This window comes from Panthera tigris, chromosome A1 (genome assembly GCF_018350195.1).
Source record: "Panthera tigris isolate Pti1 chromosome A1, P.tigris_Pti1_mat1.1, whole genome shotgun sequence".
In the NCBI taxonomy this organism is placed as follows: domain Eukaryota; kingdom Metazoa; phylum Chordata; class Mammalia; order Carnivora; family Felidae; genus Panthera; species Panthera tigris.
In genome coordinates this window covers 139,979,554-140,007,068 of record NC_056660.1, presented here as the reverse complement: position 1 = coordinate 140,007,068, position 27,515 = coordinate 139,979,554, and the positions used below count along the sequence as shown (strand labels likewise).

The following is a 27,515-nucleotide window of genomic DNA, read 5'->3' as shown; positions in this document are numbered from 1 at the left end:
GGAGCCAGCCTTAGGGAGACTGCGTGGGAACACAGGGCTGACACCACAAGGGTGCCCCATGTCCTGCCTTCTTACATCGGGGCTCCCTGTGCTTTCATGGGGTCATTAGCTATCTTAGGGGCTTTCTTGGGGTCATTAGCTATCTTGGGGACTGGCATGCTACACTGCCATCAGCATCTGCACTTACTGCTGCCAGGAAGGATCAAGTCAGTGGGTCCACATTCAACAACACTGATTTTGGAGCTCTCTTTTTCCTGCTTCCTTGGAGCAAGCCCCAGGACAGCTCCCAGCTCTGCTGTATCCTGTGATTTGTGTGCTGGGTTCTTCTGTCTTGTTTCTCAGTCAATCCAGTCCTGTCTTTCTGGCCAGTGGATGGCATTCTTTCTTATTGCAAGTAATTAAAAAAAAATTTTTTTTTAACGTTTATTTATTTTTGAGACAGAGAGAGACAGAGCATGAACAGGGGAAGGACAGAGAGAGAGGGAGACACAGAATCTGAAACAGGCTCCAGGCTCTGAGCTGTCAGCACAGAGCCTGATGCGGGGCTCAAACTCACAGACTGTGAGATCATGACCTGAGCTGAAGTCGGACACTTAACCAACCAAGCCACCCAGGCGCCCCAGTAATTTTTTTTTTTTAATTACTACTTTAGTAATTTCATGTCAGTTTTGGAAAGGGAGGAGGAGAGTTGTGCTCAGTGACCTTGACACAACTGTTTTCACATTATTTCCTTCGTCTATCCATTCATTTAATCACTACGCATGGAATATCTACCATGTAAAAAATATTTTCTCTACCACACTCTTCCTAAAATAAAGGTGTTTAAGCTTCCACAAAACACAGGTTTGTTGATGAGATGCCTGGGTGGCTCAGTCAGTTGAGCACCTGACTTTAGTTCAGTTCATGATCTCACAGTCTGTGGGTTCGAGCCCTGCGTCAGGCTCTGTGCTGACAGCTCAGAGCCTGGATCCTGCTTCAGATTCTGTGTCTCCTTCTCTGTCTGACCCTCCCCTGCTCATGCTGTCTCTCAAATAAATGTTAAAAAAAAAAAAAAAAAAAAGAAATTTTAAAAAAATACAGGTTTGTTGGTAATAGAAATTGTAACTATTATACTAAACAAAAGTGCTAATTTTCCCCTGTGGGACTGAAGAAATTAGGCGAATTATTTCAATGATACTTTCTACTTCTCCATTATACGTTGTAATACTTAATACAAACCTCAAATAAGCAAACATCCTGGTTTAACTAAAACTTACCACAAGGTGGTGCTAAGAAGTTACCTTCTGAATCAAAGAATCTTCACTTTTAAAGTTATTTCAAATAACAGATTTTTCTCAAATTAGTATGGATCAGTTAGAAATCTCATTTGCATATAGTACATACATTCGCCAGAAATGTCTAAATGTTAATGCATTTTTTTTTAACTTGGCTTCAATTTTCAACAATTATTGCTTCCAATGTTGAACTTTAAATTATTAGCTCTTAAAAAAATGCTACTTGTCACGGTATGGGAGACTGATAATGAATTTCTGCGTGGGAGGTGCTTCTAAGAGGATTACTCAAAAGGGCAGTTTATTCTGTACTTATCCACTATTCCAGTGCTGAAAAGAACCTACAAGAGCAGCCCTCTCCTTCCCAAGCATTTAAATTCAAATGAGACCATTCATTACCTGAGGCATATAGGAAATACAGAGTCTTGATCTTGAAGCAATAATTAAAAAAACCCGCCTGTCCAATATAAAAAAAAAAAAACAAGACACCAATTTCTTGGAGTTCTTCAACACAACTTTTTAAGCACCTTTCATGCCTAACAGTCAACACAAAGGGCTAAGAGGGTTCCAAAGGAAGCCAAGGAATTAATATCACCAAAGCTTTGCTTCCCCCAGATACGAAAGCACGTGGTGTGAAATAAGGAGTCTCTTATCACGCCAAAGGGAAAGCACACTTGTGTTGCTTAGAGAGGCAAGTTTCAGAGAGGTTGTCCTGAGGTAGGTAAAGCATCACTGGTACATGTGCTCCCATTTGTATTAATAATATCCGTTCAAGCACAGGAAGCAATAAAGTAAAAACAAAAAAAAATCTATCAGGGTTTATCCTACTACTTTCAATATACACATTAAAAGGTGCCATAGCAATGAACTGCACACTCGGAAGGCAGGGACTGAATTTGTTTCAGCTTTTCTGGATCAAATCGTCGGCAGCTCACTTTATGCTGTAGGATGTGAGATGAATGGCTGTCAGTCCAAGTGTCAGGCTGACCACGAAGACCACGGGACTGGAATCCTAAGACCCGGATCGTGGTCCCAAGACTGGTGCCACCTAGATGTGCGGCTCTGAGCAAGTCACCTAGCCCATGCTTTTGGCCCCCTCATCTGTGAAAGAAGCATCGGGACTAAAATAACTTCTCAAGGTCTTTCCAGTTCTGAGGTTCCTAGATTTCTCATTTTAAAACTTCTTCAAATTAACAGCTTAGAGGCCTGTGCTTACGTTCAAGTTGGATGCTGTTGTTAGAATTTTCTTAGGAGTGTGGAAATACCTGACTCCCTTCTGCTATGACTGAGCCAGTAACAGCCCAGGATCTGGTGTCACACAGCCTGGTTTTGAATTCCAACTCTGCCATATACTAGCTGTGTGACCTCAGGCTCTCTGTACCTCCAATGACTTGGTTATAAAATGGGATTATTAACAGCCTGTACCACGCAAGTGTGCTGTGAGGATTAAGTGAGACTGCACCTGTTAAAAAGTACTTTGAATAGTGCCAGGCATCAGTTGGTTAAGCATCCAACTTTAGCTCAGGTCATGTTTGTGAGTTCAAGCCCCCGTGTCGGGCTCTGTGCTGACAGCTCAGAGCCTGGAGCCTGCTTCGGATTCTGCATCTCCCCATCTCTGTGCCCCTCCCCTGCTCACACTCAACCTCTGTCTCTCAAACTGAATAAATGTTAAAAAAAAAATTTTTTTAAGTGCCGGGCATAAAATTATTTGTTTTATTATCACTATGATCCTTGTTAAATAAGTGTGTCCTTTATTAACAAATGAATAATAAGCAACCTAATAACAGCACATTAATAACTCATCACATCAGTTTCCCCATTTTCGACACTAAGAATCTTTTACTATTTTTCCCTCACTGGCTCCATGTTTGAAATCATTTTTTTCTACAGAACCAAATTATTTTCCCATCTTTGTCACATACATCACTGCCAGTACCCTGTCAAAATCCAGTGTTCTAATATTCAATTAAAAATAAAAAAGATCCTGAGGCAGCCTTACCATAGGGAAATCAGTTCAGTTAACCCAACTAAAAAGTTAAAAATATGTACGCCAGAGACGTAAATTTGGGATCAGTGGTGTTTATGTGCTGTGTTAGGTGACGGCATGATTGGCATGATTGGCATGATTCACAGCCTCAAAGAGTTTAGAGTTTAGCAGGACAAAAAGGCAGAGCCATGATACTAATTCAGGATAGGAGGGGGAAAGTGTGGGGGGAGAATTCTGAACAAGAAGTGATCTGAAAGCTACGTGAGGTGTAACTGTCCTCATCTTCATCCCACATACTGCCATCTCCGCACATCCCTTCTGAGAACACAGAATTAGAGCCCGCCCTTTGGGTTAAGGAACAATTTCTAGGAAGCCTATTGATAAATGCAAGCATGTTGTCTATCAGTTGATCTGGTATGAGCCATCAACTGTTTTTTTTTTTTTTTTTTTTTGAAAGGTCAAGGGTCCTTCAGGTATAGAGTATAAGACAAGCAAAGTTCTACATTAACCCCTGAGGACCAGACACAACATCAACCTGGTAAGCAAGGCAGCCACCGGGCTGTGGAAAGGCTGCAGAGGATCCCTACTTCACTAAGTGCTCAGGACACTCGGGACAACTGCTTCATCAGAAGTGGGGTCGCCACAGCCATTCTCACAAATGTGTGCTGCTTTGGCACCATCACTGAACGTGAAAACATGACCGCTGGGACAGTCATGACATCATCACAGCAGGAGCATTAACCATGACATAGAGGGGAGGTGGGCAGATCTTTCTTTAGCTTATTGTTGTCAGGGTCTTAACGGCCCAGGAAACTTTATACAGTAAGAAAAGCAGAATCCAGAACCCTAATCTATCGAATGAGAAAAATCATTATGAACAGATGGCTTGCAAGGGATTCCTTGGAGGGTAGTTGATTTCAGGTCTTAAAGCAGAAATAATCATGATAGCACTGGAACATCCTGTTGTAACCACAAAGCAAGGATATTTCCAAAAATGTCAGGGCCAGGGCTACAATGATAAAGGGGCTGGCCCCAAAGAGTTTCCACTGACCAAGGTGAAATCAGTCTGGTCCATCAAAATAGAACCTATAGGGGCGTCTGGGTGGCTCAGTCAGTTAAGCATCTGATGTCGGCTCAGGTCATGATCTTATGGTTTGTGGGTTTGAGCACCACGTTGGGCTTTGTGCTGACAGCATGAAGCCTGCTTGGGATTCCTTGCCTCTCTGCTCCTCCCCCACTTGCATTCTCTCTCTCAAAATAAATAAATAAACTTAAAAAAAATTAAGATACTAACCCAGTTAAGTCTGTGAAAGGCCAGGAGTTCAAAACAACAATCAAAAAAGAATGGTACAAATTGTACGAAAGCAAAATGCAATACAAATTGATAAAGTAAGACATGCATAATTATGTGCATTGATTTCAGCAAGGTGGGAAGTGTTATTAAAATACAGGTGCTTTGTTTTTTTCTACATCTGCCTACAGGGTAGAGATATGTACTTGTTTTTACATTATTTACATTATACTTACACCGCAAGAATAGAAACCAAGAACTCTAAGCCAGAGTGTGGTAGAAAACCAAGAAAGTGACCCACGATAAGACATGACAGAAGAACACAGTTTGTGACAATAACAGTGAGTGAAAAGAGGGCCTGACAGTGACAGTCACACAATCGTTAAGCAGAGAGAAGATCCAGAAACATGATCTGAGATGATAAATTAGCCAAATGGCCCAAAGAACATTAGGTAGAGTCAACCCTTCATCTCATGGGTGAGAAACTTCTAGAATGCCCAACTAATTTCAAGAAAATGTTCCAAAGGCATACATAAGCTTCTAATAATGTTAACAGATCTGGCCAATACATCATTATGACAGGACAATGGGTTATGTAACATGGCCAAGTGGGACTTAGGTGGTAAATCATTTCTGGGTAAGGGGGGATGGGATAGTGGTGGGGACCAGATTGAAAATAAAAACCTACCTGAAAATGAAAAAAATTTCAGCTTGATACTGAAAATTTAAAAGGTCAGACTGATTTCACCAGTCAGGTTTATCCTGATGCCTGGTAGGCAGGGTCTGACTCACCTCAGGGGAAGAAGCCAATTGGTACCATATGCTGCCCGACAAGTGACTGATCAAAATCATATCTGTAACCTGGGGACGTTTGAAGGTGTTCTTTTATTTCTGGTGCCCTTAAAATTATGTCAACTCAGGCTATGGATCAATGTATAATAGCCCTAGGATGAGTCAAAACTGCGTATAAATAATTACACTAGGGAAACTTACCATGTAGATCTTTCAGAATAGGTTTAAGTGGGGTAAGTCTGTAATAATGTACCTGGGTTTTTCATCTGCACTTCAAGTTACTTGACATATTCCAAAAATCAGTTCTACTAAAATTTTTAAAGTAATTCAATTTTATAACCAGTGTTTACACATTTAACAGTTGTTTAATAAGTTGAGCAATAAACAACATGTAAAAAGTGTTCTTCTCCAGGCATAAAAGCCCAGATGGCTAAAAAATCATTAGCAGTAACTCGTTAGCAAGGCTCTCACTTCTTAAACTGGTTTCTTTTCATTGTAGACTTTCATACATTCCTAGTGAAGCCACAAAGGGAAAATACGCCACGTATACATTTGAAGTGCAATTATGCCAAGAGAGTCACAAACAGTGTTTTTTACTTGGTGGTGTGATAACGGGTACTCTGTTTTTTTTTTTTTTAAGCTTATGTATTTATTTTGAGAGACAGAGTGTGTGGGGGAGGGGCAGAGAGAGAGAGAGAGAGAGAAAGAGAATCCCAAGCAGGCTCCACCCTGTCGGTACAGAGCCCCATACGGGGCTCACACCCACCAACCGTGAGATCATGACCTGAGCCGAAATCAAGAGTCAGATACTCAACCAACTGATTCACCCTGACGCCCTGATAATGGGTACTTAAAGCTAGTTTTCCTTTGATATTTTTTTCTGAGTTTTCCGACTGTTCCCAAGATGAGAATTTAAATTTTCTATTTTAAATAAGAAAAAAGATAACAAACATTTCTTTGAAAAAAGAATGAGGTCACCTATCACGGAGGTGAGGATTTCCTCTGGGGCTGCTGTGCTGTCATTCACTGTCCCATCAGCTTGGTAACACCAAGCAGACAAAGGGAGCAATGAGCTGCAGCAAGCAAGACCCGGGTCAGAAATACGAGTAAAAAGGTGAGGACCAGGGAGGAAAAGAGGAAAGCAGACACAAACAGGAAGCAAAGGGAAAACCCCAGAGGATCTTAATGAAGTTTAAGCCCACATCAAGAAGACAGGAAACAAAAGACAAGTCGGCAGGGCTGAGAGAGAACTTTGCAGATCACACCAGGCCCAATGGGCTGAGGCAGCGGGATGGTAGTGCCTGGGTACCCAGGGGATCTTTCCACCTGGCTCCTGATCTATATACTCAGAACCTCTGACCTGCCTAATTTCCTGTCCAGTAATGACGATTCAGTATACTAGGAATGTTGCTGTATCCCCAGCCAGGATATAATGGCTGGATATGTGTTTGTTCATTTCCAGCATCACTTCTAATTATCTAGTGAGAGCAAACCCATTGTACTTATTCAAGAGCTCTGCCACCTGGTTTCCAAACGCGTCTTGCCCAACAGAGGAGAATATTGGCCTCATTTGAGTGACTGTACCCTAAACCAATCAGAAAAAATGTTTTGATAAAAAACAGTAGACTAGGGGTGCCGGGGTGGCTCAGTTAGTTGAGCATTTGAAAAAACTGTAGACTAAAAAATAAAAAAACAAGAAAAAAAAAAAAAGAAAGAAAACAACTTTGGACATATGCCAAGAAGTAGCCGTACAGTAAGTTTACGACAGAGAAAAGTGAATAGCATTCTCCCAGGGAATGCTATTTATTGGGCAAACATTAAAGATCCTATTTAAGGTCAGATCTGGTGATTGACAGGCTTATTAGGAATCTGCTGAGAATGAGTAACAGTAATGGAGACTTCCATGATAAGTAACTGCCTGAATGAGAAAATAATCCTAGAAACTATACCAACATCTGCATACAAATGGCAAGAATAAGAAGGTGCCTTTTCTTTATTTACCAAGCTGTTGAAGCCACTGTTAAAACTATCACAAACACATTCGTAAATCTCAGTGCAGTTCTACATAATTTCTGTGGAAGAACAGTGACATCACTAGGAAGGAACTCAGCACACCATTTCTTCATAAGCAGCTTAACATTAACACCCCAGGGGTCCACCTCAAGAAATCAATTTAAATTTGTCCAAGATACTCCAAGAGCATGCCACAGATTTGGAGATTAGCACTATGATGCGTGGATATGATAATGACATTAACTAATGGTAGCTAGCTTTCATAGGTCACAGAATCATTCTAAACTATGAAAAATATTTGACAAGGAATGTTGGGCAACACATCTGAAAATATTCCTCACAATAAGCACTTGTGCACAAAAAGCTTTTAGAAACATGGCTGGCATAATGATATACTAGCCACACATGAAGAGGCAGGCAGAGAATTGTTTTTTCCACCCCTGATTCTAAATTACAAGAATAAAAAGAAATTACGGAAAAGGCACCTAACATTTGGTCTATATTTGTGGCAGCTGTCATCTTCCAAAGAAATCTTGCAAGTACTGATCAGGGGGGAAAAGTCAAATTATATGACATAATCAAAATTCTTTTCTAGTAGGCCAGCAGTGCAATGACTTATTGTAGAAACCTTTTCCTTTGGAGAGGAAAAGAGCCAGGAAGAAGTTAATATAAACCTCTATGCAGAAGACTCTGCCAGGAAAATGACTTGTAGTGATATAAACACAAGGCAGATGTTCTAAAAGAAATTTAAAATTTAATTAGACATGAAGTCTTCCAGCCATTACCTGTGTGTATGCAAGACAACAGCCACAAAGTGGGTTTTTAGAATCATCTTTGTTACCATCTAAAGATAACATTTCTTCCAGGCCAGTAAGATAAAAAATGATCTGTGAGCTAGCAGAATTTAAGCAATTCCAAAAATAAGGTAAAACAATTGCTTTAAAATAATGAATATATCTTGATTTGATGAATTTGTATCAACTCCTATGCTGCTTCTTTATCCTTATGGTGCAAGTTCTATTGAGCAAAGGTCAAAAGAAACTATCTTTATATTGGACTTTACCAGCCTATGGTAAGAATTGAAGCTAAACGATAATTTAAGAGTACCAAAATTGTAATGACCATTAAAGCTGCTCATTTGATGTATTTTGGCTATATTTGTAAAGTAGACCATAACTCAAGAATGTGGTAACATATTATGAGATTCCCTAGAAGTTTCAACTTAAATTTTCTCAGTATACTTATAGGTCTTTAATTCATTTTCTGGTTTTCTATTTTGGATTAGATTTTAAAAATTAGAAAAAGTATTTTTCAAGTTCAAGGACTGTATTTTTGTGCCAATTTAAAATATTTTGTGCTGGGACACCTGGGTGGCTCAGTGGGTTAAGTGTCTAACTCTTGGTTTCAGCTCAGGTCATAATCTCAGTTGGTGAGTTTGAGCCCCACACTAGGCTCTGTGCTGGCAGTGGGGAGACTGCTTGGGATTCTGTCTCCTCTATCTCTGACCTTCCCCCAACGGTGTTGTCTCTCTCTCAAAATAAATAAATAAACTTAAAAAAAAAAATAAAAATTTTTGTGCCAAATTCACAACTCAACCCAATAAAAAAATTTCTTCAGATTATTTTACTTAAATAAGATCCCTCTTCTAAAATAGAAATCCCAGTTCCATTTAAATCTACTCCCTAGACTTCTAGCTGTATTTTTTCCTCACCTCAATGCATGAATGCAATATATCATTCTTGGTATGTTTTTCCGGTCATAAACATCTGTTGTTTCTGGATAAAATATCTGGAAAATAAAAGAAACAATGTGTTCATTATGTTTTGCTTTTCATAGTTATTTTAAATCTCTCAAATGATGCTTTGATTGTCCTCGCTGTAGTGTATTTACTTAAATTTAGAGGAACCTCTCAAATGTTGGTTCCTCTCACTCTACAGGCAAACCCAGCGCTCCACCTGGTCTCGTCTGACAGTACGCCTCCTAGTGGGCTCAGGAGAGTGACGGGTTCTCAGGTGGCTACTCCAAGAAGGCTGCGCCCACAGGGCTAGGTGGGCAGCTTCAGTCCACGAGGAATGGGCTGATTCAGACTCTGCTTTCTGTAGCAGCGTCATTCTGGTGAGGGACCAGAGGTACCCTAGCCTAAGAAGGGTATCCATCTTACAGCGTTTTATTATAACACTAAAAACCTAGCTACACAGTTGTGTAAACAAATATGCACACACACAATACGCACTGATATTTTTTTCTTCTTGAAGGAATATATTTTACCAGATAGAATCTGGAGAGTATTATCAAGGGTGAAAGAAAGATTAGCTATAATCCCACTTTCCAGATTGTTACTACTATTAGCATTTTGGTATATATTCTTCGGTATGGGACTTTTAGTATGTTTCTCTGATTTTTTATGTTTATGTATGCATGTGAAAACAAAACTGTAATACTATTAGCCTATTTTGACACACTTAGTAGAGCTTGACCATTTTCCATCCATTTTGTAAGAACATTCCTTTTAATGGATGTGTATGCACCTTTCATCTTTCTGAACAATAATTTAGCCAGTTCTCCATGGCTGAACTTTTTTTGGCTCCCAATTTGTCCCTATTAAAAGTCACTGCAATGAACATCCCTGAATTTGCTGAACGTCTGATTACTTCGTTTGGATACACACCTAAATATGGAAGTAATGAATTATTAAGTTTGAACACTGAGGCTTTTAATACACATTGACACTACTTTTAAGCTTGAAACGAAAAGCTTGATAAGAAACAGATTTCACAATAGGGCATCAAACTTCTCTGTTCCTAAGCACCAAAAAATGGATAATTAGGCTGGAGGCTTCTAAGATTAAGATAAGCATACTAGCACTGCTGGCTTTCAGTAAATATTTTAGAAAAGGTGACAGAAAAACTAAAATTAAATCATGTATCATACGGTAGCATTAGACACTCAAGTGCAGTTTTCTGTGAGACACTGAAAAAAGCTGAGAAATTAAAGAAGCAAAGTTTCCTTGGCCACAAATGTATAGCCACTCAGGGCTACAAGCAATGGCTGTAGCCTAGGAAATTTCAAAGGTCTTTTCAACTTTCCTTTAACACATTTGCTTTTCAAGCGTTAGCCAGAAGAGGATTCCCCATCCCGAAGAACGTGACCAGGTCGAAAGTTCCACTACGGAAAAAGATCATCACAACTCCCCATTCCCTTTCCTTTAAACAACCTTTTACATTTCTTTATATCTTCTACATAGAAATACATATTTATATAAATACTGTTTCAGCTCTTTTAGAAAACCTTTATGAATTGGTCTTCTTTTGACAGTAAGATGGGATCAATTTATTTAGCTCACCAGAACATTTTATTCATTACTGTATCCCCAGCACGTAGCATGGTGCTGAGCAGAGAGGAGGCACTCAGTATTGATAAGTGAAGGCATTAAAAGGAGTCAAATACATCAGCCAATACACTATTGGACTCTCATTCTTGCAATGAGAGTATGCAATCACTTCATAAAAATCAGTGTTAAAACAGAATCTGCTACATGGAACTCTTATTTGGCTTAAAATTAAGGAGAACCTGGTCTAACACACACAATTGGAAAAGGTTTAAATCTAATCTATGAAACCTAACAAAATTACCCTAACTTAAATAATGGTGCCTCATACCAAAAATCCGATTTGAATTTCTTTATTAATCTGTTTACCTACCCAGTTAGTACATGCTAAATGACAATCTAGAACTATGAATTCTGAATTCTAACTGGTGCCCAGAAGGGAACAGCATTTTAGGAGAAGGGAAAGTAATTTGATTAAAAATCAAAGAATACATCAATATTGACTATTCTGAGATAATATATGCTGAGCTAAAAAGTTATGAGCACAGATATATTGAAAATAGGCATTCACAGTTTGCATTAAGGAATCTCTCGTTTTTGTTGTGGTGGGTGTTTTGAATTTAAACCTTGACTAATAATAATAACAAAAACAACACAGGTCTTACATCAGTAACATGTCTCCTTGCCTTCAAGCGGGACCACTCCTACACCATTTCTGTAAAACAGCTATACAGAATAATCAACAGAAAGGGGTGTACTATCGACACATACAAAAACCTGATGGATCTGGAGGGCATCGTGCTTACTAAAAAAGTTGATCTCCAAAGATTACCTACTTATGACTCCATTTTTAACATTCTTAAAATGACCAAACTATAGAGATGGAGAACAGATGAGTGGTTGCCAGGGGACAGAGTTAGGGAAATGAAATGACAAGTCCCACTCCTCCATGGTATCTGTATCTTAATTGTGGTAGTCACACAAATACATTCATGGAAGAAAACAGTATGGAAACACACTCACACCTGAATGCATCTAAAAATGGTGAAAAAGAAGTAAAGTCTGTAGCCTAGTTAACCAATGTGAATTTATTATCTTACTATTGTTACTAGATGTCACCAATGGGGGAAGCTGAACGAAGGATATACACAGATGTACTATTTTTGCAACTTCCTGTGGTTCTATAATTATTTCAAAATAACAAGTTCAAGAAATAACTCGACAATTTCTAACAAATGTAATTATTTCCTCATTTCCTCTACTTGTCTATTTGTCTCTCAGGCTTAAGGGCACCTGCTCTTTCAATCTAAGAAGCTCTGAATATTTGCAGAATTTTATTTGGGACAGCTATTTCAAGAGTCAGGGCTGTAACCCAGTAGCTTTTAACATTTAAAGTGATAATATGATTTATAACAATACTTTCTAAAAATACCTTTATCGCGATAATTTAGAGAGATACAATCTAGACTAAGATAATACATTATATAAAGTACACATGGCAACACAAAAAAGGGAGGTGACTATTTTAAATCAACTATCTACCTGTAAAGCTTGTTCTGACCTTGTTTCATTTATACACAGTTACACCTAGCTGCTCTCAATTTGTATACACACTTAATTCTGAGTTCTTGTCATAGATTACTTTGTATAGGCCTTTCCATATTTCTGTTTAGTCCTCACATTTGTCATGCCTGAGGCAATAAGGCCATCTGCTCCATTAACATACCCCAGTATACCAAGTCCTTTTTCATAATGAGGAGTTTGCAATGACCCCTTTTGGCTTCCCACTTCAGGCTTACCTTGGGTAGACCAATAGACTCCATTGCTCGTAACCACTGGACTGTATTATCTGTGTGTCGAAAATGGAGGCCGGATTTCTAATGCAAGGATGGGGAGAGAGGAGAAGAAGGGACCACATGAAAAGTGAGTCATTTGTAACAACTTTATTTCATTAGCAGGATGTTTTCCAATTGTATTTCTCCTAAAATAGAGTTATTAAATCATAAAGTAACTGGAGACACAATAAAGAATACTAGGCTATCTCAGCAACACTGTTTATAGTAGACCATTCCAATTTCCACGATTCACATATTTGAGGTAACTCTGAACTAGAATCTCAAAGACCATTTAATGCCTAGCACATGCCTAAGGATGTTTTACGAGACACGTGTGCACAAGCATGCACGCACACATACACACACACGGTGTCAAGATTTTGCCAACCACGGCTGAAAAAACTAGCAACTTCAAGAAAAATGAGATTTTTAGAAGATTAAATGTCTTTTTTCCTGGTTTCTGGTTTTGGCAAAACATTTTTTCCAATCATAAATATGATTTCTGTAGAAAACCTGGAAAACACACAAAAATACAAAGATGAAAACAAAAACCATCCCACAATTCAGAGGTATATTGTAGTATCTCTTCCTCCTATAATTAAAAATTTTTTTAAATGTTTATTTATTTCTGAGAGAGAGAGAGCGAGAGAGAGAGAGAGAACATGAGCAGGGGAGGGGCAGAGAGAGAGGAAGACACAGAATCTGAAGCAGGCTCCGGGCTCTGAGCTGGCAGCACAGAGCCTAACGCGGGGCTTGAACTTGTGAACTGCGAGATCATGACCTGAGCCGAAGTCAGATGCCCAACCAACTGAGCCACCCAGGTGCCCCTCTTTCTCCTACAATTATTTAAAAACGTTTATTTATTTGAGAAAGGGAGAGACAGTATGGGCAGGGGAGGTGTAGAGACAGAAAGTGAGAGAGAGAATCCCAAGTAGGCTCCATGCTATCAGCCCAGAGCCTGATGCAGGCTCGATCTCACAAAACGTGAGATCATGACCTGAGCTGAAATTGAGAGTTGGACACTTAAATGACTGAGCCACCCAGGCACCTGTATTCCTCCTATAAGTTAATCCTAACCTTTGCCTTGTGTAAGAAGTAAACCTTCAGTGGAAATGATTTACAAGAACTTTTTCTACCCACACAATGAGAATAGGCTTTCTAGGTCTTCCGTTTTTCTTTACAATCTTCATCGGCCACCATTTTCTTTTTTTTTTTTCTGCCCAGTCTATAACTATGGTATCCTTGTCTGTATCCAATGAAGTTTTATCAGGTAATGAAATGTTGGGAGCTTTAACACTACCTTGTGTTTTTAATTAGTTAAACGAGTAGCATAATGTTATGCATTTTATTTTCCATTTTAATAACTGTAATTACAGCAAATTTCATCATGTAATATTCAACAGCCGATCATCACATTCACAAAGCCTGGCTCTTCCCATCTTCTGTGACTTTCTACAGTCAAATAATTCATATAACAGAAAGTATTTTTGTTGCTGTTAGACTTTACAAAGCCTAAGTGAAATTAACATTTGATAAATGTTTATGCCTTTTTAATAGTGGCCATATTGGACTCTGTGTGGCCAGAGATTGGACTCTGGTGTGCCAAGCACTGTATGAAATTATCTCTAATTTTCCATGAATCACAGAGTTCTACTCCTGAAGCCCAGACTATACTGTATGTCAACTAACTTGAGAATAAAAAAATAAAAAATAAAAAAAATCAAATTATCTCTGATTTTCAAAACACTCTGCAAGGCAATTATCATTTCCCAGTTTTTAGAGATGAGGAAACCTGGACCAAAAAGATGAACTAATTTGCCTAAGATCAAATTAAGTGTGTTGAAATGAGATTCAAGATGAAGTCTCTCTTAATCTGAAAATCTTCCTTTTACTAACATTCCCCAATGTTAGAGCATAGAAACTCATGATGGTGGGATTATTCTCTAGATGGAAAAAATCAGCACTTACTATGATATCACTAGAGGCAGGAGAGGCAAAGGGAGAGGGAAGAGGGGTGAGAGGGAAAGAGGGAGGAGGTCGGGGAGAGAGAGGGAGCCTAGAGGGTGAAGGGCCAGGTGGTAGAGTCTGAGGGTGACTTAGCACAAACACCTTTTGCAGAACACAAACAACTGTCAGACACAGCCACTCTGACCATGGAGGGAGGAGATGGGAAAAATCCACAATCATCACATCAAGATAGAGAAGAGAGGGGCATCTGGGTGGCTCAGCTGGTTGGGCATCTGATTCTTGATTTCTGTTCAAGGTCATGATCCCAGGGTCATGGGAGCGAGTTCCGTGTTGGGCCCTGCATGAAACACGGAGCCTGCTTGAGATTCTATTTTCTCCCACTCTCCCCCACTCGCTTTCACCCTCTAACAACAACAAAAAAGACAGAGAAGAGCGCCCTAGGCACCACAAATTAACTCAATGTCCCACTATTCCAACTAAGATGGAACGACTGTTTTGATGGATGACAATGTAGTCTTCATTCCATCTTTTCACTTCCTACATAAAAATTACCAAAACACCAAACTGATCCTGCTTCCTGACAACACCTCAAAGGTAACTGGCCCTTGCTTCGCTAAATCTGTATTAGCATCACCAGTACAAGCCCAAATCTACACGAAGCCTCTACTTTATCCTCCTCATAGTCCCATAGGTATGCATTTTTTTTCCTTGCCACAAGTTAAATTAACCTAATTTTATTTGCCCCTTGTTTGAAACTTGGTTTCAGGGGGAGGGGGTCTTCACCTGGTGGGCTTCAACAATCCAAACCATGGAAACAGACACCCCCATCCATTTAGTGGTCTTATTAGCTAGGTAACCTCAGGAAAGTTACAAATCTCTTTGAACCTTGGTTCCTCAGCCATAAGATGGGTATAGTATGCTTCTTTGAGCTGAGGAGATTAAATGAGAATATGCATAAAGCAGTTAGTTGTGAAGTACACCAAAAAGGCAATAAATATCAGTTTATTATAGTTATTATACGCTCTAAGACTAGACTCAAAGCTTTTGTTCACCTTAAGATCAGAAAAAGGTTTAGTGCTTCATGTAAGGGGCACTGAACGAAAGCGTGCTTATCTTGATCCTATTTCTGCAGTAAATAAAATGACAGATCTCAAATCCTTTATCCATTTTAAACATCTGAAAAAATGCTGACTTCAGAATCCTATGGGTACATATTTAAGAAGCAAAGTTCAGTGAGTAACATGCATTAACATCTTCAAGTTACTATATTTACTTCAGTTAGAACAAAAATGGTCTTCTACACACTTAGGCTCAAAATACTCTTTAAATAATTTTTTTTAATGTTTTAAATTTATTTTTCAGAGAGAGAGAGAGAGAAAGAGAGAGACAGAGTGTGAGCCAGGGAGAGGCACAGAGAAGAGAGAGACACAGAATCCCAAGCAAGCTCCAGGCTCTGAACAGTCCAGTGCAGAGCCCGACATGTGGCTTGAACCCACAACTGTGAGATCATGACCTGAGCTGAAGTCGGACACTTAACTGATTGAGCCACCCAGGCACCCCTAGGCTCAACATAATCTTAGTCCATTATAACCACTTTCACCTGTTGACTTTCTTTCACCAATTCTACATATTTCTTTCAGACTAGGTGACAGGTCTATAGTCCTATTTAGGAAAGGGTTGTTAGTGTCCATCCACCTAATTTCTTCCAGATACTGGATCAGAAAGTAAATGCTGATTTTCTACTGCTGAGCTATTTCACCAGCAAATAAGGTTATTCTAGCTTAAATGGAATAGATGAGGAATTATTTAAGTCTTCTTTGGATGGTAACTTCTTACACAAGAGAATCAAAGCACTTTAGAACAAAGAGATTGCTTAAAAGCCAACAATTATTTTGATTTGCTTATTTTATGGAGAAGGAACTCTCTATCAGGCACTGTAACAAGTACTTTGCATGGATGATCACATTTTTTTCCTTACAGTATCTGTACAAAGGTTCAGACTATTATTTGTAATACCACTTTAAAGCTGAGGAAACCAAGGCTCACAGAGGCAGAGTTAGTGACGAAGCCAGTCTCTGAAGTGCTCTGATTCTACGGCTTACTACTACTAACCACTGTATATGCATTTCCTACCTAAGGCTCACTTCAGTAGTCAACAACTATTATAAGTCTACAGCTATCAGTGTTGTATTTGAACAGATATTGTTTTCTGTCCTTGAACCTCATCAAGCTCAAGGAATGCCCATCTTTCTCCCCTCCTCTTTCTCTCGTCCATCCTAGCCACCGTGGGAACACTCACTGATCTTTAAAGCGCCCAACATGGAAGCCTTGGCCTCTTCGCCGCCCTACCCCTTTAGAACTGGCGCTCTCTCCTTGGTCACATCCCATGGGCTGGCCACCCAGACATCCTCTCTTCGCTGCCCTCTACCCATTTCTACCACCTTTGCAGGTTGTTTTCCCTCTTGCATCCATTTAATTCTCGTCTGTGCAGGCCACTGTTACCAGTCACTTGGGCTGAATTATCCCCTCATCGGACTGCCTCACCCTCATCCTCCCATTTCTTCTCCACATGGCAGCAGACCCATCTTTTTTTTAATGTTTATTTTTGAGAGAGAGACAGACAGACAGAGAGAAGGAGCAAGCAAGCAGGCAAGCAAGTAGGCGAGCAGGGGAGGGGCAGAGAGAGAGAGAGAGAGAGGGAGAGAGAGAATCCTAAAGCAGGCCCCAGCTCTGAGCTGTCAGCACAGAGCTGGACATGGGACTCGAACCCACGAATTGTGAGATCATAACCTGAGCCAAAGTCAGACGTTTAGTCAACTAAGCCACCCAGGCGCTGCCAGACTCATCTTTTTAAAGCCATGATGTCCCTGTTTAACATTTCAAAGGCTTCCTCTGTAGTAACTTAGGATGAAATCACAGATCTTCCAGCCTGGCTGCGTGATCTGTCTCTGCCTCCACCCTGGTGTCATTTTTCACCACTGTCCCTCACCGCAGCCTTTCAGCCACTCCATTTGTCTAAGTTCTTTTCTTCCTCGAGTCTCTCAAAAACAGGCTCCTTCATCTCTGGACTGTACTCCCCACTCCCCACTCCCCACCCTTAAAGCTGCACATGGATGATTTTCCTCTCATTTTTCCTGCCTTAGAGTAAACAGCTCTTCAGAGAAGCTCATCTGTCTGTGGCTACCTGTCAACAACAGTGGCTTTAATTCCTTCCCTCCTATACTCATCACAACTCACAATTGTATACTCGCTTATAACTTGTCTCCTCAACCCTAAATGCTGTGAAATCATGTCTGCCTTGCTCACCACGCTGCCTCGTGTGCCCATAACAGTTCCTGGTACAAGCAGGTATTGTAAGCACCGTATAGATAAATAAGTTCTACCCCGTATGTGTTTCTATCATAGTACTTTATCTTCTTTCCCTGTAACTTCATTAAAATGTGTTATATTGTTTGCCACTGGAGCAGTGGTTCTTAAAGCTAGGTAGTACATAAGCGTCACCTGGGATAATTATTAAGCGTGTAGCTTCCTGGGTCCCTGGCCAAGAGACTCTGCCTGACTCAGTAGTCTCTGGTGGGCCCAGGAGCCCACATTTTTACACACAGGCATCAAGTGACCCTACAGGAAGTCTGAGCATCATACTTGACGGAAGAGTATCAGACTCCAACACCTCCAGTATCAAAGCACGGAAGGAACGGAGTCCTTAGGCTTATTTGAAACTACTTTCTCTTTTCTTTTCTTTTTACTAAACAGGTCTTTCCCTTGCACCTACTATCCTACGATGGGCTACAGTCTACTCTGTTCACTGAGAACACTGCACGGACAACATACATGGTCCCTGCCTTCATGATAAAGGTCATCATTAAGGTACACCATGCTGCATCGAAGAGAGACAGTGTCAGGGGCCAGAGCACACACGGCATGGTCACATTACTGCAACCTGGAGTCAGAGGTAGGGGTGGCCAGGGAAAGGGCACTCATCATTAGAAGGTTTAACTCTACTACCTAGGTCACCTTTGTAACCTTAATGAGGGGCCAGGGTTGTACATAAGCTGGCGAACAAAGAGGATGGGATGGCAATGAGAGCTCTGATCGGCTCAACTCAGAGCCATCATTGCCCAAACTGAGGCCTTCAGAGTTCAGGGACAGAGCCTGTGCCGTGAGACACAGCGCCTAACGGGCAGGTCATATTTTATGGCTGCAGTCTAAGCAGACGCTGCAGTGAGAGCCCACACTCACTGAACTCATGGTTTCCAGAAGGCTTATCAAAGGGGTGGGCCTGTGTTAGCCTGAGTTCCCTTGTGTCTCAGTCCCATGACTGGGTGCTCCTTGCCAAGGGCTTTAGTCCTACAGAACCCAAGAACAGGAAGTTAAGTCTCCTGTTCACGAATATCTGACTCCTTTCAATTTTGTAAAATGAAGGAAATGGCCTTAACATTTTATGATTATGTGGTAAATCACTATAAGTTTCTTTTCAAAGACATTAGGCATTCTCAGAGATTTAATAAAAGGGGGGAAAAGGTCGGGGGAGCACCTGGGTGACTCAGTTGGTTAAGCGTCTGACTTCAGCTCAGGTTATGCTCTCACGGTTCATAGATTCGAGCTCTGCATCAGACTCTGTGCTGATAGTGCAGAGCCTGCTTCGGACCCTGTGTCTCCCTCTCTTCCTGCCCCCTGCCCGGATTGTGCTCTCTCTCTCAAAAATAAACAAACATTAAAAAAAGAAACTAAAAAAGAAAAAGGAAAAAAAAAGCCTCCTTTCTCCGGTGAATCAACAGAAGGGTAGTCTCCACTGGTCCTGTACTTTTTTCCCCACATCACAGCTGGCACCAACCTGCTCCCCGCCCCCCCCCCCCCGCCCCGATGCTATTTCCCTTCTCTCTGCCCCTCTCCTAGTATCATCCCTTCTTCTGTGTATCTGTTTTCCAGGGCCCGATGGGCAGGAGTGGCAAACACAATACTTCCATCTCTCTTAAGGTTTTGTTCAGGAATGTCATCACCTGCCTGTGCTCCACAGGTATTTCATTTTGTAACAAGAGACTGGAAGTACTTCCCCTGTTCCAAAGAGAAGTGCTATTCATTCAAATAGTAGGCTCTCTGATGCCAGGAGGAAATAGCACCTGTATGAGTTGCCTTGAGAGGGTCCACAGTTAGGATGTGGACAAAGTTGTATTCAAAGGTGTATGGTGTGCCAAGAGGAGAAACGAATTAGCCCAGCCTCTGTTCTGAGGCTCCACGGAAGATCTTGCTGGTCTGATTCTCACCACTCCCAATGTCAAAACAAAATACCCACAATTCCCTTTCAGGACAGGCTAGAGCCAAGCCCAACCTACTACCCTTTAACTCTGTCATCAAATCTACACAACTGTTAGTAGAAATAGGCCTAGGGCTTGGTAATAATCCTTCTAGAAGCAATGAAGAAAAAGACGAATTGTGCTGCAAAATGTGGACAAACGTTAATTTATTTTGTTGTGTGGGGATACAAATATTTTTTTTCTGTTCTTTTTGGAACTAAAATAAGTCTTTTTCAAAATTAAAAAACAGTAACTTTGCCTGACTAAATCAATGATTCAGTAAAGTCTTGTGAAAGGCTAGCATAATAAGTTAAAGGCTGGGGTAAAACACATGGCTTGATAAAGTCAAAAGTACTTTAACAAACACAAACATTTTTTTCCCTAACATTATCCAAGGCAGAAACTTCTGCTCAGTTATCTTTTAGACTAGAATATGAAAACAAACGCAGAAGATTTCTCAATTCCTCTTCTCTATGGTTAGCCCAAATAGTAACTCAAACATTTGCTCTGAATTAAATACACATATTTTATCTATCTATGTATCTATGTATCTGTCTATTATAATTTATTGCCAGGTTAGCTAACATACAGGGTGTACAGTGTATTCTTGGCTTCAGGAGTGGATTCCCATGATTTATCACTTAAATACAACACCCAGTGCTCATCCCAAGGGCCCTCCTCAATGCCCATCACCCATTTTCCCTGCCCCCCAAGGCCCCCACACCCATCAGTCCTCAGTTTGTTCTCTGTATTTAAGAGTCTTTTATAGTTTGCCTCCTCTCTGTTCGCAACTATTTTTTCCCTAAATATACACTTTTAAAAAATAAATCTTGTTTCAATAACAACTGAAGGGTAGTGTGAATCATTCAATTAATGGGAAAGCATTCCATTTTCAACTAAGTGTTGTCCCTGCAATTTTAAGACAAGGAACTATTAAAGATACTAGAGAATCTGCAACTAAAAAAAAAAAAAAACAATATAAAGATGTAAATAGGGTTGACCCTTGAACAACACAGGTTCGAACTGTGTGGGTCCCACTTATATGCAGATTTTTTATCAATAAATGTACAGTACTATAAACATATTTTCTCTTCCTTATGATTTTCTTGATAACATTTTCTTTTCTCTAGCTTATTTTATTATAAGAATACAGTATATAATACACATGACATACAAAATACGTGTTCATCAATTTATCTTATTGGTAAAGGTTTCTAGTCAACAGGAGGCTATTAGTTAAGTTTTTGGAGAGTCAAAGGTAAACAGAAAAATTAAATGAGTACTGTTTTCTAAATCCCTTCTTAGACACTTTACAGAAACTCATTTAAATTTTCTGTAAGTAATGTCAATATAGAGTATAATGGTCTTTGATTAACAGAGTCAAAAGGTGAGGTTCTGTAAAGTTGAACAGCTCACTCTCTTTCAGGAAAAAGCATTTTAAGGCACATCTGATTATAATGCTCCACCTCTTCCAACAAATCCCGGAGTCGTAACTGATAATCAAACACAACTGAGCGAATAAGCAGACAAGCCAAGCAGATGGACATCTTCCCCTGTAAGATTAAAGAAGATCTCCCCAATCCCTCTTCAATTCCCATATTCCCTTTTTTCCCACAGAGGCAGGATTGTAGTTGGAAGGATGTAAATTAAGAGTGTCGGTTAAGGTTACTTTCTGAAAATAAATGACCATAAAATAAATGACACATACACACGTAAGTTATATTCGGATTTCTGACTGCATTGGGAGGGGTGTCCCTAACACCCTCTTTGGTCAGGGGTCAACTGTACAACAGATTAAGAAAATAAAGAATCGCACTTCAAAGAAGCTTTGGAAATCCTGGCCCAAAGTGCACAAGAAATCACTTACTCCAGGAGAGAATACCACACACTTAAAAACTCCTTTTTGAAGACACATTTAATGGAGGAATCTTTTACGTTGGTGTTTGCTTTTTTCTCCTTCATTTCTTAATGGAAAATGTCAAACATAATGTTGATGAAACAGAGTTAATGAACTCCTATGTACCCATCATTCAACCTCAACAATAATGAACTTATGGCCAGTCTTGAATCTCTTTCCATCCTCCTCCTGATTACTGTGGAGCAAATCCTAAATATATCACACTATCTGTAAATATTTAGACATGTGTCTCTAAAATGTCATTTTTAAAATTAAGACTATTGTTTATTTTGCTTTTGTCTTCTCCCCCATGTACACTCCCAAATTAGCCATGAAATAATTAAAATTGGTTGCCTACAAAAAAATTAGTCTTATTTTGTTTTAAGCATTAAATGGAACAGAATTCCTACTAGACTACTCAAAATTATTATTCATTGGATCACATTGGCCCTAACTCTTTGGGGCTACAAGTTCAAGTCCCAGCTGGGTACTTTACTCCTTGATGAGAACAAGGGAGCTAATAAACTGAGTTGGTGGCAGAAAAAAGAGGGTAGAGTGCCCTCACTTTTACATTTACTGGTGCTAATAAAAATGACCTCCATGAAGGAAGAATGGGGCGGGGAGTCTGGGAAGCCCCACACATCAGATGTGTCTCAGTCTCAGCCCCAAAATGGAAACGCTCTGCTTTGAAAACTGCTGCTGCCTCAGGAATCATTATTAACAGGCTTCAAACACCAAGGACATCCCTCCCCCCATTCCACAAAATCCTTGTACAAACACTAAGAGTAAACGCAGGGAAAGGAAATTAAATACTGAACTTTCACTTTTAGATGGGAGCCAAAACCAATTAGATCTCAGTTACCTTATAACGTGTTTGTTCCACATCATAGATCTTTTTCTCTGATACCATTTTTGGGGCAAAGAACTTGGCTAACTTTGCAAGGTAAACTCCATTCCGGAGCCCTTCTTCCAGTTCAGTGGTTGGTGGCAATTCTTCAACTAAGCAGACTTCCATCCACCTAGAAGGATGAAAAAAAACAAAACCTTCAAGTGACTCCAGTTGGGTAAGTCTGTGTAGATGAAGAGACACAGCATCTCCGTACGTCTGCTGGAGACATTAAAAATGGAGCACGATCTGAAACATCTTTAGCTGTCTGGGATGGGAAGAGAGAACTTTCTGGGTGGGCCAGGATTCAGAATACAGTATGAACAAGGGGGACTCAAAGCCCAGAGCCACCGAACTCAGTTCCATGCCAGGGCTTGTCAGCTTCACCTTTGTCTGAGTCTCTGCCAATTTTCTTCTGTGGCAAAGAGTAAAATGGCCAAACCATTTTGTACGGGTGGAATTTGCTGACATGAAAGAAAATGTAATTCCAAGTTTATGAACCCAAAGTGGAGGAGATTTTTGTAGGGCTGATGCCTTGGGGAAAGCATAGCCCAAGGTCTGGTAAAATCTGCAGCTTGTCTCTGTCCAGAAATGACTACCAGAGAAGGTAAGAAGGTGTGGAAAGGGGCATCAAAAACTCAAAAAGTTTTCTTCGAATAATATACATTCCTTTTTCCAATACCAGGAAATTATTACAACTTTCTTACTTTTGCAGGAAAATGCAGTATTTACTGAATTATGAAAAAAATATCTCAGAAAAAGATCAGATTAAATCTTAGGACATTGTGCCAGTACTGTAGAAAAGAGAGCACCGAGGTCATTACAGGCTCAAGGACACACAGTGGGAGGGGAGGCTGGGCCAGCTCACATTTCAGGCTGGTGTGTTGAGAATTTGCCAGACTTGTAAAGATAATGCTATTCCTATCTGTTCTCAAGTAACTATTAACCTACCGTAAGATCCAAGAGGTAGATGTGCAGGTGTTCAGCAAAGGAGCTCCCACCTTTGCCATCAATTCACAAACAATTAGTATGAGTACCGTACCTATATGGCCAGTCCCTGCCTAAAGATCATTAACACATCCACAGATGATCTTATCAACATTTGGCACAGGAGAACACTGTTCTGCAATATTAACAAATGATCCTGATCCAAGCAGTGAATGTTGTAAAATGTCTCAACTGCTTGTTGGCAACATCTTTTAAAAGCTCCGAGAACCCCTAATAAGCAATGGACATTTACTGACCGCTTATTAAGCACTGTAAAACATAGAACATATGAGAAAAATACCAACACAAAAATATAAACAAATATAGGGGCGCCTGGGTGGCTCAGTCGGTTAAGCGGCCGACTTCGGCTCAGGTCATGATCTCGCGGTCCGTGAGTTTGAGCCCCGAGTCAGGCTCTGTGCTGACAGCTCAGAGCCTGGAGCCTGTTTCAGATTCTGTGTCTCCCTCTCTCTCTGCCCCTCCCCCGTTCATGCTCTGTCTCTCTCTGTCTCAAAAATAAATAAATGTTAAAAAAAAATTTTTTTAAATATAAACAAATATAAACATAAACATGCCTTTAAAGGGCATTGAGTATAATTGAAAAGGCAATGCAATTCCAAGGAAAAACCACAGAATCATCTAAGAAAGTTTATTATGCCTGATGCTACATGCTAGTGCTTAAGATTAAGGCTGGGAGGGGTGTCTGGGTGGCTCAGTCAGGCCTCTGACTCGTGGTTTCAGCTCAGGTCATGATCTCATGGTTCATGGGATCAAGCCCCTCCCCCAGCTCTGTGCTGACAGCACGGAGTCTGCTCCAGATTCTCTCTCTCTCTCTGCCCCTCCCCCACTGGTGCACATGCTTATGTTTGCACACGTGTGCACAGTCCCTCTCTCTCTCTCTAAAAATAAACAAACTTAAAAAAAATTAAGGCTGGGAATAAAGGAGGGTGATTAGTTCATCACTGGACTAGTCAGGGAGAGCGCTAAAAAGGTGATGGGACTTGGATTTGGCCTAGAAAAATGGAGTATTTGGAAAGGCAGAGAAGTGCTAGAAACCGGGGAGCAAGACAGGATAAACGCACAAAGGAAACATGGCTGAGTCATGGAGAAAACCCACACAAGACTTTGGGCTTCTGGGGCTCATGGAGAGAAAGGAAATGAAGCTGAATATACCAAGCCAGGCTCTGGAGCATCTAGCACAGGAGAAGTGTTGTTATCTGTGGCCAAAGGAAGCAGGGAGCTCCTGGCAGCTTCGCAGCTGAGGAGTGACACGCTGACAGTGGTAATTAGAGAAAATTCATCTTGTATGATGGATGCCCGGAGACAAAGCGCTCTGTCAGGCCTTTCCCATTGGGAGGAACTGAGGGACTGGATTAGATGGGAAGAGATGGGAAGGTGGAAAGCAGACATTTTGAGAAAGCAGTAACAGGACTTGGTGACAGTTTAGAAAAGGAGGTCAAAGGAAAGGAAAATATTACCAGGCAGGGCCTGGTGTGAAGAGAGCTCTCTGCATGGGGGACACAGCCCATGTCCACTGTGTGACCCAAAGTATGTCCCCTAAGCTCTAGGGGCCTGCTTTCTCCTCTGCTAAAGGGATAGGGAATTAGAAGGATGGGATGATGAGGTTCTTCTCACAACCTAAGATCCTAGGGAGACTGTGAAACTGAGAGAATAAGCAACTGGCAAAACAACATGAAGACCTTGACTTTCACATATCACATATGAGGGATATAAGGGATATGGGGTATATGTGAGCCTTGCTTCAAATCACGGAGGTAAGAGTACCACAAGGTTGAGAAATTTTTAAAAAATTAAGCAATAGATGATAATGTTGTTTTTTAAATAAAAATTTGGCCAAATTAAAAACCACAGTAGGCCAATTTTCTAATCTTTCTTTTTTTTAATTTATATTTTAGTTAGTTAACATACAGTGCAGCACTGGTTTCCAAAGTAGAATTCAGTGATTCATCACTTACATACAACACCCAGGGCTCATCACAACAAGTGCCCCTGTGAGGCCAATTTTCTAAGCTACATAAATTACAAATCAAGGTATTATGCTAATTCATATAAAAACACAATCTGTTTTTGAATAATTAGCTTGAAAATTTAAGAAACTGCATTTCACACAGTATATAATTGCTTTATCACCATTCTGGGATTGGAGTATATGTGTCAGGAGTGGGGGAGAGGTAAACTTACAACTGGTTGTGGAAGGGGTTAAATTGACAATAGGGAGCAAAGGGCAGGAAGCTAAAATAAAAAGTGAAATACGGTATTTTAGACTTGTGTTTGTTAAAAAAAAAAGATAATCACACTTAAAAAAAATTTATCGTGCGAGAGAGAAAGAGCATAAGCAGGGGAGGGGCAGAGGGAGAGAGGGAGAGAGGGAGAGAGGGAGAGAGAAAATCCCAAGCAGGCTCCACGTGGTCAGTGCAGAGCCCAATGTCGGACTTGATTCCATGATCTATGTGATCTTGACCTGAGCCTAAACCAAGAGTTGGATGCTAAAGTGTCTGAGGCACACAGGCGCCGCCGCACTTATTTCCGTCTACACTCGAATATATGTGCAGTTGGCTTCAAATACTAAGGATACCAAAAAGTTGGGTTAGCTACAGCCTATTTAAAATGCAGCCACTGCTAATGCTGATCACATTATGAACTACTCAAAGCAAAAGCCATCTCTTCTTCCTGTTTATAGACAATCCCTTTGTGCCTGGCAATGTGTTTACACATAGTAGGTAGCCGACAAATTGTGATTTAATGACAGATTCTGAGTGCGTCAGAAAAACTTTTCCAAGCATCACAGCTGCATCATAAAATCTCCTAGGACACTACCAAAGATTTTTGAAGCATTAGGCATCAATGGAGGTATCTCCTTTTTGCTGCCTTGAAAGTCAAATGATGCCATTATCAATGATAACTCATATTTAAAACACTGTTTTGTGCTAGAACCTGTATTTAATACTTCATGGGAATTATCACTTAATCCTCAAGATCACTTCATAAAGAGGTGCTATTAGGATCACCATCTTTATTTATTTATTTATTCATTCATTCATTCATTTTTAATGTTTATCTATTTTTGAGAGAGGGAGGGAGGGAGGGAGGGAGGGAGGGGCAGACAGAGAGAGAGACACACACAGAATCTGAAGCAGGATCCAGGTTCCAAGGTGTCAGCAGAGAGCCCATATGGGGCTCGAACGAATGAACTGTGAGATCATGACCTGAGCCGAAGTTGGAGACTTAACCAACTGAGCCACCCAGGCACCCCAAGGATCACCATTTTTAGATGATAATCGGAGGCTCAGAAAAGCCCAATGCCACACAACTGGTAAGTGAAAGACCTCAAAAAGCTGCCAGGGCCTCTGCTCCTCTAATTCTAACTTTCAACTTCTCGTGACTCACCCAGGCTACTTCCAGAGCAGCACTAAGATTCCCATGGTTTGGAGACATACACGCTGCCGCCACTTTAGTGTAAGGTCAGAGTTGAGTCAATTTCCTGGAGATTCATTCATCCTCTTACGATTCCCTCTTGGTCACCTGTCTTGAAATGATGAATGGCAAAAGGCACGGGCTGCCTCTCGTGGTTGCCATTTCAAGCAGGGATTGGGTATGGGAAGCTGAGAGCCTCTCCAAATGGAGTTACTTCCTAGAGAACTCCCGGAAGCCTAGACAAGATCTCACAAAGTCTTCTAAAATATACTACTTGGAAACTCCTCTCAATTATTGGTGGACGATTAATAAAAATTGACTGACACCAAGACTATTCTCCTGAGACAGGTGGCAAACCCTGACAAAATAATCAGACAGACTGGCTAGTTAACCTTGTTCTGACTGTATTAAAATACCTCACAACGAAGCGGAAACTATAGTACGCAAACTTCTAAACTAGCATACGGTCATGTGGGCTGAATATCCTTTTGATCTACTTTTCAAAAGTGTAAGGAAAGAACTTGGAACAGC

General features: G+C 40.5%; 1 protein-coding gene and 1 long non-coding RNA gene across 4 annotated transcripts in view; one reads left to right on the top strand and one right to left on the bottom strand.

Moving 5' to 3' along the window:
* Positions 1 to 27,515, bottom strand: part of IQGAP2 (IQ motif containing GTPase activating protein 2) — a 294,230-nt gene that overhangs the window by 125,036 nt on the left and 141,679 nt on the right. For all 3 annotated transcript variants that reach the window (XM_042988699.1, XM_042988712.1, XM_042988703.1), the window contains exons 3-5: positions 22,539 to 22,695; positions 12,482 to 12,559; positions 9,066 to 9,142 (exon numbers count right to left, since the gene is read on the bottom strand). In XM_042988699.1, the coding sequence (XP_042844633.1) occupies positions 9,066 to 9,142; positions 12,482 to 12,559; positions 22,539 to 22,695 (312 nt within the window). The remainder of the gene's footprint in view (positions 1 to 9,065; positions 9,143 to 12,481; positions 12,560 to 22,538; positions 22,696 to 27,515) is intronic.
* LOC122239462 lies at positions 17,579 to 21,486 on the top strand. Its single transcript, XR_006218612.1, has 3 exons — positions 17,579 to 17,833; positions 18,239 to 18,437; positions 21,206 to 21,486. It is a non-coding gene; the product is annotated as an uncharacterized LOC122239462 (long non-coding RNA).